At 29.6% G+C, this 11,780-nt stretch overlaps 1 protein-coding gene across 1 annotated transcript; it reads right to left on the reverse strand.

Annotated features, from left to right (window-relative positions):
* Positions 1-116: 116 nt before the first annotated feature.
* Positions 117-11,437, reverse strand: LOC111063374 (cilia- and flagella-associated protein 69). The gene is made up of 15 exons (XM_039421547.1): positions 11,282-11,437; positions 10,815-11,001; positions 10,054-10,302; positions 9,486-9,684; positions 8,462-8,604; positions 8,191-8,354; positions 6,947-7,131; positions 6,186-6,340; positions 5,233-5,434; positions 4,840-4,951; positions 4,214-4,427; positions 3,712-3,923; positions 2,819-3,028; positions 1,454-1,675; positions 117-707 (listed from the first exon to the last, which is right to left on the reverse strand). The coding sequence occupies exons 1-15, from the start codon at positions 11,429-11,431 to the stop codon at positions 438-440; spliced, it is 2,874 nt and encodes a 957-aa protein (XP_039277481.1). The 5' UTR covers positions 11,432-11,437; the 3' UTR covers positions 117-437.
* Positions 11,438-11,780: the final 343 nt, after the last annotated feature.

The raw sequence follows: 11,780 nt of genomic DNA on the forward strand, positions 1-11,780 counted from the left end.
TTTATTCCATCAACAATACCATGAGGAATTTATCCTCTAAATCTCATGGATTTATCTCTTACCGAATTTGAAATGTTCTGTCCCAAAAATTTAAACTTTAGGCGCTCATATCTCAAAAAATAATGATCAGAAAAAAATGTTTTCCTGAGAAAACTTTTTCATTTTGATAGCTTGATGACATACAAATTTTAAAACTTTGAAAAATATCACCAGTAGAAAGTGTATTTTTAGCCTTTGCAGAAGCTTAACGAACTTTACGACCTCAATTAAGTCTGACTGTCCGAATCATAATGTTCCATTAGGTACCATGTAAATAAAACGAATCAAAATGTCTTCAATCAATTCCCTTGTATACCTGTGATATCCAATGTGCTATTAATTTTTTTTAGATATTTTCAAAATTAAAAGTACTGTAGAGTAAGAATTGAAAAAAATCTTTAGATGAAGCATTTATAATGCTTCGGATTCAATCTACTTGTATCGCCAGTGGGTTTCAATTTCTTGTCAAGTTTTTGGTCTTGCTTCCCATCTGAATAATCTTTATTAGAATCGATGAAGTCCTTCTCAAAGCAAGTATCTGAATGCGATGGCACTGGAAAATAGTTTTTAATGATTTGTATTCCGTTCTCAGTATGTGATTTAAACTTTGGTGACCTGTATTCCCCGTTTAGTATGCATTGATACATACTTTTTCGACCAGCAGTCATCTGTAGCAAAGATTCATTAATTTATTCATCTTGTAAGCAAAAGTGGTTCATAAAGGAAGCAACAGGTTTTACAGACAAGACTTCCTTCTTAACAAAAAAATTTAACAACAATCTATAAATATTATTAGATATACATTATATTTTTGAATTGAAGATAATATCTCCAATATCGAGAAACATCAGTAAAAACTCAGATTCGCATAGAATAGATCGCAACATCTAAATTGTTATCTAGATTGAACAATAGTTCATTAATAGATTGCAATAATTGTTGGAAATCCAACATCAAATTGCTAAACAAAAATTCCCATTTTCAATAAATATTCATCAAGAATGAACTTCAAATGGATAAGTAACCCTACCATGAATTTATTGATAGCATAGATTAATTACTATTATAATTAGTCTAAAGGTCTATGCTATCAACAGAGATTTCATTATTCAATTATCTATATTAATCTACCTGTATTATATTATCTATATTATTCTATTAAACCTTTCTTTTTCAAAACGTATTCGATTATATCTTTGGATGTACTCAAATTACTAGAGCCAACTGAATGTCAATCGGTGCTCTGACTTTAAGCAAACTTTTACACGTGTAAAAGTATCTATGGCTCCATCAAAATTCATTTTAAAATTAAAATAATTATTGTAAAATTAGAAACAACTTTTTTGGTAGCAGTACTACATCCTCCAACAGTGCTGTAAACTCATTGAAAATACGAAAAGAATAGTGTACTTACAGTGGTGATTAGGAGATTCTTTGGGTAAGTATCTATCACATCCTCTTTTCCTTCCTGCTTCCTGCAATCCTCAATCTGTTTTTTCTGTTTAGTTTTTTCTTGCAGGAGGAGCTCCCTGCTTTCAATCCTAGCATTCAAGCATAACTCAGCCAACGCTTTCAGGGTGTGCGCTAATTTGCAACTATTATCTACACATTGCAAATCCTCTTCTTTTTCAATTGCCTGGAAAATGTGGTTATCAGTTACTGGAATTACATTAGTTCTATTATAGTTTTATCTAGTTGGTAAAATATTCGTATGACTTTTGTTGGTGGGGAGTCCCTTGTAATTAAAGTCCGAAAGATATTACTTCTAATATGAAGAGGGGAAACCAGTTTCCCCTTGCACAGTTTGTAGCATGGACAAGTAGTTGAGAGGAGTGAGTATGCTGCACACAATTGGATGCTGACAAAATTAGGGAGAATGCTGTTAGGAAGTGGGAGTGATTAGGAAAGAGTATCGGGCCTCTCTGTCTTTCAGTGAGAACCGTGTTAAAGGTAATAACTGTTGGACTATATAGCGAAAACTCAATTCAACTAGAGTTGAAGCTCACAACAACTTTCGTTTCTGATGTGAAAACTAGTTATCTACCGTATTTTAATATTATTTGTTTATAGTGTGTAAACTACTTTAGTTTAACAAAGTTTCTTCGCTGAAATCCAGTGCGAAGTTTCTCTTTCATAATAACTTAATTATTCTTATTCTCAATTCATAAAAGAATAATTTTCAATTCATGAAAAACTCACAACGCGCACAGTGGAAAATGTGATAAGCTAAATGAAGGTGGAATAAAATATAATATTCAATATTCTCAATTGATAAAAAATGGATTCATTCATAAATTTTATCTATTAAAATCCACTTCTTTTTATCTTTAATATGAAGTAATTAGTTATGAAGTAAATGATAGAGTCGTGTAGCCTCTGTGCAGAATTGAATGCTTAAATTTTTCTAACCGTGATGAATAGAAAGGTTCACAATTTACATAATTGATCGCCTAGATTGATTATTATTGCAATTATATTTGGTAGTGTAGATGTCGATCAAATATAAATCTGAGTACCCTTTTTAAAATTATTTAGTCACGACAGTTTCGGCTATATATAATGTCATTATCAAGTGATTGGAAAATAAATAAAAGAAGACAATGTCGATCAAAATCTATTCGACGGAAAAATAAAGAGATAATAATAGTAATAATGAGATAGACCTAGTTCAAGTGTACCGCGCCAGTACTGCTCATGTTGACGATTACCATACTATTTAAGTTACCAATTATTATAATAATATTATTACAGCATTATATCAGTTTTCGAGTTTTGTTACCTCGTTTTCTTGTTGTTCAATAATTTCTTTCTGGGCACTTATTAAATTCTGTGTAAATTTGTCATGTTTCTCTGCTAGACTTTGAATGATATTTCTGTAAACTGGTGACATCTCATTGGATGGTCTATGAGTGACATTATCTTGAGCCAGATCTTTCCAAATTCCCCCAACACTCAGTTTGAAGTAATTTTCAGCCAACTTCATTGTTATCTGTCAACAAAACACATTTTCATCAACCGAATAACATTATAAAAATAAACATGGGATTCTGAAGATTGTTTATTAACTATTCTATTGTTATTCAATTGAAAAAACTCACACATAGAGTACTGGTATCCTATTTTCTCACAAACATTATGAAGATATTGATTTTCAAATGTTTTTTCCTTTTTTGTAGTGGTGGAGCCCCAATTTTTATATTGAAACATTGACTACAAAAAGTGATACATTAATAAATTACAATTAACTTAATTTTCTTTTACCGTACAGTATTATAAATTATGGAAACATATCTAATTAATCACAAATGGTTGAGGCGCAAATTTATTGAATAACAATTCCTCACACTAATGTCTTAAATTATTATGTTAGTGTATTAATTAAATATTATACTATCCAGAAAAGTTCCAGCACTAAGCCTTTGGAAAAGCTAAAAGGAGGCATAATTACACTGTGCAAAATACCTTATTATTTTCATCCAATAAAGTAGTTTGTAAAAATGGATTTATGAAAACTAATATGATTTTTAGCCTGCATTAAAAAGATTATCAAATTACATAAAATCTAAAATCATGAAATTGATATTAATTCATAATATTTCTATTATACAGTATTAATATTTTATTTGAAATTAAAAATATTCCTGGTTTCAAATTCTCTGGGTGGGCTCTCACCTTATCATAAGAATTCAGAGGTAAATAATTTAATCTGAAGTGATTTTCAGCAATAGTTGTTATATCTTTATACCGAATAGTCAAGTAATAAATGATTATATAGATTTTGATTCTCATATCTGCAAACATTGAGAACATGCCAGAAAATGCTTCAAATCTCATTTCTTTTTGAAGGTTTCTTTGAACTTCTCCCATTAAAGGTTCTTGCCAGTCTGAAAAAATAAAATTTAGAATGCAAAGAGATTTTGATTGAGAAAATTAAAGAGCTTAAAACTTAATAGGTACCGTACGGTAGCTGGTGATTGACATACTGTATGAACATTTCTCTTGTTTCAATAACCAAGCCAAGTTGTGATTATTGATTGTAACTTTTTGTACGGTTCAAATTCTACTGTCCAATTCATATTTGAATCGTTACTATCGAGAACATTCTCTCTATTCATATTGCAGTAAGATACTAACGAGATGGTGAGCTTACATATAGAATGAAGCGAAAAAATACCTTCAATACATCCATATTTATCTCTTTTCACTCCAATTAATTTTTCCTCTTGTCTCCAAAGATTACAAAGCACTGTCAGTATTCCAGAGCCGATAGGTACTCCATCCATTTTACTTTTTGTCCTCCATGTGATAAGATAAGGAACACTAACTGGATCTTCACATAAGTCAGCCAATATTGTAAGGTATTTTATCTTCAAAATGTGAGGCAAAATCTGGAAAAAATATTAATCTATCATCATCTATGAAAAATATTCCAATTAATTTTACTTTATAGTGCCTTCAAAAGCTCAGCTCAAAACTTTGCCACTCCAAGATTCAGATGCATTGTATTTGTAATGAAATTCATCCATGTGTTGTATAAGATAACGAGAAATGAAAATACAAATTAAGGTGAAAGAGTTTTAGCATTGAATTTGATTTAAATCCATACATTTTTTAATTTTGTGACATTAATTGCTGGTATTAAACGTAATAAAGACGGTTTTGGTATTGTTGCTCAACTGAGAGAGAGTCATGAGATTTTTCTTTTTTTATTAATATTTAAGCTAGGAAAATAAATAAAATGAAAGTTATCACAACCCAGACTATACGATCCCGTTTCTTCGAATATTGTTGATGACTCACCATAACTAAATCCAAAATTATATATATGCCATTTGCTTGGATAAACCTTTCCCAACTTTCTGGGAATTGGATGACACATTTCCATAAAACCTCACTTACTGCCACATTCAATCTGAAGTACAAAAGAATATACTGTGTTTATATCTGTGTTTTACAAGTTTGAGTCTACATCTACCAATATCATTTCATCTGTGTCATTTGTAACATAAATAGATAAAACTAGATAAAATAAAAAATATCTGTAAACATAAACAAAAATGGATAAGAATAAATAGAATAAAATCTGTGTTCGAGTTAAAATAGGGATTAGATGAAAAATGTAATAGACCTACATTACTTTCTAGGTGTTTGAGTAGGAGATTTTCAAGTTTTTTTGACAACTTATCAACTTACTTGTTACTCAAGACTGAGTCAACTTTTTTGAGGAACAGAATACGCTGAATAGAATCAAATGCAATCGTGAACAAGGAATCCCTAATACAAGGTTCCAAGTTATCCTGGCAAGTGAGACTATTTATTATGCACAGCAAATTGGTTAATAGATCTTGGAAATATGTAGACATTACTTCCATTTCCAAACATCTTTTTGTCAATTCTAAAAAAAATCATTAAGATTAAGTGAAATTTAATAAATGATTGAAATGACTTAATGATATAATGAAATAGCCCTAATCACTGATATAGAGGATTCAAATTAATAAGCATGGGAAAACATGAGATTCGGGTTTCATCAAATTATATTTTTTACACCAATATTTTGGGAAATTTAACCTTTCTTGACTTTTATTTATTAAACTTCCAATGGTACAACACCAAATGTAAGACACTTTGTTATATGACAACAATATAATCTTCCTGACAAAGTTATATGCTCCTTTGTAATAATTTGGTAGCATATATATATATATTATATATATATATATATATTATATATATATATATATATATAATATATATATATATATATATATAATACCTCTTGTTAATATAATAAAAATCAATATAATTTACCAATAAAATATTTTAATATAACTAGGTACTTGAATGTTCAATCTTAGGAAATAAATTGTGATAATCACCCTTGTGATACTTTAAAATTAAACACGACTATTTTTGTCATTCATGTCTGTTTAATTTAATAATCTATTGATGTTTATCTATATTAAAAGTACCCCTAAAGAAAAAAGACAATTTAATAAGTATACGTATAGTTTTCATTCCTCTATACATATAAGTCGTCTTTCGATCTTGCAAAAACTGAAACTAAATTCTGAACTCATAGATATATCTCCAGAAAATAATTGAACAATTCAATGATAACTTAATAGCCATATTGTTATTCATACTTATCATAATATGAATATCGATCTGCTTCATTAAAGTAGGAAGGCCAGTGCTCTTTTCGTTCATCTTGAATATTTTCAATAAACACAGTGTAGCTTCAAATAAGACAGTAATACCGATCATCTCATGTCTGAATAATTCTATTATCTGCATAAGTCTGTAATAAATGGAAATGAATATTGATATTTAATAATACTCATCAATGAGAACATTTTTTCCTGAGAAAACTTTTCCATTTTGATATAGCATTCAAATCGAAAAACCTTGAAAAATGTCGCTAGTAGAAAATTTTTTATCCTTTGCTCAGCAAAATTATTAATTTTTTTCTTTCAATCCAACTTCATAAGATAATATAAAATCACTTGACTGGATGTGTAACGTACAAAAACACAGGTAGTTTGTGAAAGGCTGTTTTTGAGACTAGAATAAATTCTCTCTGTAATTGAGTGGGCTAATCTTTATACAATTTACAACATAATTATAATGTATAAATTATGTATATGATAAAAGCATTTCAACTCAATGTATAGTTATAAATGGTTAAAAGGGTATATTGTCTCAAGTCTTGAAGCCTTTGGAGTCTTCCAGATACCGGTAACCTACTATACAATTGCTAAATACCTTATATATTTCATATTATTGTTATTTGCATAATGGTAACAGTCCTAGTAAAAATAAACTTAACCTAATGAAACCCCAAATGCTGGAGTTCAACGCTACAAAATAAAGTCTAGAATATAATGCAAAGCTATTTTATCATCACCTATTGGGACCGTTTTTCGAGATGAAGTAGTCCATTAACATCGCTGAGATAGATGGCAAGATTTTGAAAGCCATGAGCAACTGCGAGGCTTGTACAGAAGACCATACTATTTGATCCTTGGGGTTTGACCAACAAGTCAAATATCCAAGCAGCAATTCCATAACTTCCGTTAAAAATGGATGGTCCTAAAGCATATTTGGTAGGTATAAAAGGTCATCTTTATGAAGCAAATTCTATTCATATTCTAATACTCCTGTATGGGAACATAATTTCTAGTGAAATTATTTGCATACAGAATTATTTTGGCTAAGCTTTACTGGTGCATTGACATGTTCTGTTATGTTGAGCCTATATACAGTTTTTCTTTCTTATTATTAGATAAATTTTTTGTATAATTATTGAATGGACAGCCAGTTTGTTTTTTATTCTTGTTCATCTGTTATACTAATTTCCTTTACTTTTGCTATTCTGTTAATTTTGAAGTTTATTTTAATAGAGGCTGTTTGTATTTTCAAATAGGTACTGTACGATAATAGACATTTTTTTACTATTACTTCTATTGCCAACATATCATTTCATTTTTACATTCTATGTAATTATTATTTGTGCTTTATTTTGAAAGAATAAAATTATTATTATATTTGGGAAAATGCTAAATTTGCCATCATGAATGCAATATTTTATTATATGTTGGCAGAGCAAAAATACAATTAATTTTCTAATTTTCCAGTGTTTTTCAATATTATTTCAATCATCTATTTGATGTGTTGTTTATATTACTCTATGATTAACTTTGTAATCATAAGCTCGGTTGCACAAATGTCTGTTAAACTTTAACCGTGATTAAATGCTACGAGAAACAATCTGAGAAGCCTTATTAGCAAAAAGCCTTCTCTGATTGATTCTCATGGCATTTAATCATAATAAAATTTAACAGGCATTTGTGAAACCTGGCCTTTATTTCTCTCGCAATATCTGTAAATTTTGTGTTACCGTACTCGAATGGAAATTTCCCATCAATGGGTTATAGAAAATAATTTGTACGGAAGTAAGTTACAAACTTTCTGCAGCACTAGAAAAATAGATTCCATTTTATAAAAAACACCTGTATTTGATTTCCCTCGAGTTCAAATTAAAGCGAAAATTTTGTTTTTTATCATATTGTGGTAAATTAAATTAATTAATTACATTAGGCTAAATAAATTAAAATGTAGTATAACTTAACATTGACATAAAAACATTACTTGAGTATTTGATGAACTCGTGACCAAGTATTTTAAAATTGACAAGAATATTTTCTCATAATGTACATCAAGCTTCTTGTATATGGGAGTGGATTCAACATTTTCCTCTTCTAATTCGCTTAGTGGGATCTCTTTTCTCCGATTACGTACAAGTTCAATGAAATCTGCGAATTAATATCACTCATTTACATTGAAACATTTCTGTTGAGACCCCTTGAGCAAATTAATAAGAACTGTGCTGAACTGATTATAAAATTAATAGCTTACTTACAGTTTTTCACGATAGAGAGATCCAGATCTGGAAAAGTATGAATCAGTTCTAAGAGTAGTGAAAATATGTTGTTTCGGTAAATTTTTGAAGACTTCAAATTATTCTCCTCTCGATCAATTCTTGTCAAAACCATAATGAAATCTCTGAAAAAAATTATCATGAATATAATCATAATTACTGTATTTGAAGACTGTGCAGAAGTTTTTCTCTTACTTTGATAGTATAATCATTAATAATTTTGTTTGAACTTAATTAAACACATGTATATTTACCTCAACAGACGGGTATAATATATTTAGGGTATACTAGATATTATATTTTTCTCAAATTACTTTATGTGTGTTTTTCAACTGTTGTAATTATTTTCGGAAATAATTGATTCGATGAATGACATTACAATTGAGTTAATTTTTATTGGACTATATTTTTATTATTGGCATCCCATATATTATAAATTAATTGAACAATTTTTTTATGATAGCTGAGGTTTCTACCATAACTGAGAAATCTGGGGCCCAAATTGAAGATAAATTAAGATTTGATTGTTGCAAGTAATTTGTTTTGCAGGGTATTTCATACTTGACATACGGCATTCTTATATAAGTTCTACAAGTCAAGGAAACTGAACGAAAAATTTTACCACTTAATGTGTACCGACATTGAAAAAACGCTAAAATGTATAAGCTATATTAGATCAATTCCATCAATAAATATGAATAAAGTTTCAAATTAGAATAGACTAAAGAGTAGTAGATAGAAAATTCAATCTTTATTGAGGCACCGGTACTTATTTTAGTAGTTCCAACCCAGTGAAAAATGATTAAAGTAGTCAATATGAGGGTGAGTTATAATAAACGTTCTATTCTTTATTTGTATTCTAAAAAATTGAATAAATACTGGTGATGGTCCAAAAATAACCTACCGGCCATGAATTAATGTAACCTGATCTTTATAAGGTACTGTAGGTTAGTAGTGACTTTTGGGCCACTCTTTATATGGAATAATTTTGAAATAAGTAAGTTACTTTAAAGCAGTAGATGAAATAGCTTCAATGTGTTTGCTGCATTCTTCAGTTTTACATATTTCCACTAAGCGCCAAATAAGGTTCAAATTGACATTCAAACATTGATTATCGCTGATATGAGAAACCTCAATATTCGTATCTGTTTTGGCAAGACTTGAAAGTAGAATATTTATCATGCCAGAGTTGATCATTTTCAAACCTGTACAAGATGAAATAAATTGTATTATAACTGATTTTATTCTTGTAAGTTGAATAGATAAATATAAATTAAATTCTATTTTTTCAATAATATGAAGTCGACATTTCTCAATCTCTTAAATACAGCCTGAGTCTGATTTTCAAAAATCAGATAGGGATCAAGGAATGAATGGTGGTCTTACAACGCATCAGTTGAAGAACAATACTCTGATGATGCAAACTGAAAGGTGGAATAATAATGATCTTGACTATAAAAAACCTTCAAAGAGTTAGGCTAGTCATTATTTCAAATTTAATTTTGCGCAAATTATGGATGCATGCTGGGGATTGAGTTCAATATATCATATAATTATAGAAATGATTCACTTACAACAATGTCTTGAAAGATCGGAAATAACATCGATAACGATTAAAAATTCATGACGGTTGTGATGGAAATCCAATTTCAAGACATTTGCAATCTCTAGAGGTAGGGAACTCAATTCAAGAGCTTCGACACACCACGTAATGTCAATGACAGAGCTCTCTTTCCTTGCATCCTTGGAGAACAAATTGTGAATTATTGAAAGAATCATCTTCTGGAACGTCTTCTCAGCCACCAACTTCAATAACAATCCACCTGTGAATGTAGTAAAATCAAACTTCTGCTAATTGTAAGAGGATTAGATGAGTTAATTAAATATTCTATTCAAATAACAAGCTAAGCATCATTTACTAGAAGTGCACAATGCATTTTCAGTATGCAGCACAAATCCACATGTCAACAAATTGCAAATTTATTCCGATCTGGAGTTTTGTATACGGTATTAAATGTTCAAGTGATCTCTTAAAAATTGAGATACAAAAATAAAGGCATATACACTGATAGCGGGAGAAAAACTCAGACTAGAAAAAAGTCAGATATTTGGAAAGTTGTAAAACTTTTGGAGTTGTTACCTCTCGAATAAATATCATACTGTAAACTGTAGTTCCACTCGTGTAGTGGCAATTATTAGTAATGAAAGACACAAATGACCAATATACTAAATATTAGTAATATCCACAAGATACACAAAAAATAATGTTGTAGAAGTATTATTGTGAACCACATTGTATTCAATAAGAATAAAATAAGTACTGTCATCAACTTACCAAGAATGTTTAAATAGTCCTTCAATAAATAAACAGACTGGATAGCATCAGAGACTTTGTTCATGTGTGGAGGATTGGATAACATAATTAACAGGCAATGAAGAGGAGCTAAATATAATTCATTTTCTTCCAAACAACCAAATAAATTATCCACTACTTGGGCCACATTACGAATATCCTGAACCATCTGATAAGTCCTTGTATAGAAAAATATTTCTCTTAAAAAAGCGTAAACATACTGCATGGATGTTTAAAAAACAAATGTTTTACATGTTACACAAGTTCTGAAATTTACAAGAATATTTTATTAATTTCGCAATTGTTATTTGTTTTGATATCATTGCTTTATAGACGTACTAACTATTAATTAAATGTGAGAGATTGAAAAATGTTCTGTGAATTCTTATAAATTTCAAGAAAATAAAAAGGAAGTGCCTATTAACTACCTATTCATTTTGAAAGGATACAACTTTGTTTTCAGAGAGTTTGATGAAGTCTTTGAATAGTCGAATATTTCTTTCTATCAGTGTTCTAGCTAGAGATTCGTTCAAATTGTTGCGCAGCATCAAAATTAATTCGGATGGGCACATTATATCTTCATTTTTGTATTCAACCATAGCTGAATCAATCTGTAGAGTATACAAAACATTTATGAAAAGCATACATTACCGTACTGTTTACTGTGCTGCAAAACTTCAACGCTATGATTTAAATTTTTTAAAGTTCTTAGGGTGACAAAGAGATGAATGTTAATATGTCAAAGAAATTATTCAGAAGAAAAGTGGAAAGCTTTTTCCACTAGCTGGCTGGAGGGGAGACTAGAATGCTAGCCCCACTTCTACCTCTCCTCAGCGTTTTTACTCTGTCAGCCAAAACTGTCTGATCAGCTTTTAGTTTTTAAAGTTGGAAAAAAATATTTCTCTTCTTAAAGAAGGAACTGATGTTTGGGGGTTTGTCAATCCTTGT

Source organism: Nilaparvata lugens, chromosome 1, assembly GCF_014356525.2.
Source record: "Nilaparvata lugens isolate BPH chromosome 1, ASM1435652v1, whole genome shotgun sequence".
In the NCBI taxonomy this organism is placed as follows: Eukaryota; Metazoa; Arthropoda; class Insecta; order Hemiptera; family Delphacidae; genus Nilaparvata; species Nilaparvata lugens.

Bases quoted from the DNA above. Each gene is read 5' to 3' on its own strand.
- LOC111063374 (XM_039421547.1), bottom strand. From the start codon at position 11,431: ATGGTTGAATACAAAAATGAAGATATAATGTGCCCATCCGAATTAATT. The intron at 11,002-11,281 runs GTATCCTTTCAA...AGGACTTATCAG, and splicing joins AACTCTCTGAAAACAAAGTT to ATGGTTCAGGATATTCGTAA. The intron at 9,685-10,053 runs GTAAGTGAATCA...CATCTTGTACAG, and splicing joins CGATCTTTCAAGACATTGTT to GTTTGAAAATGATCAACTCT.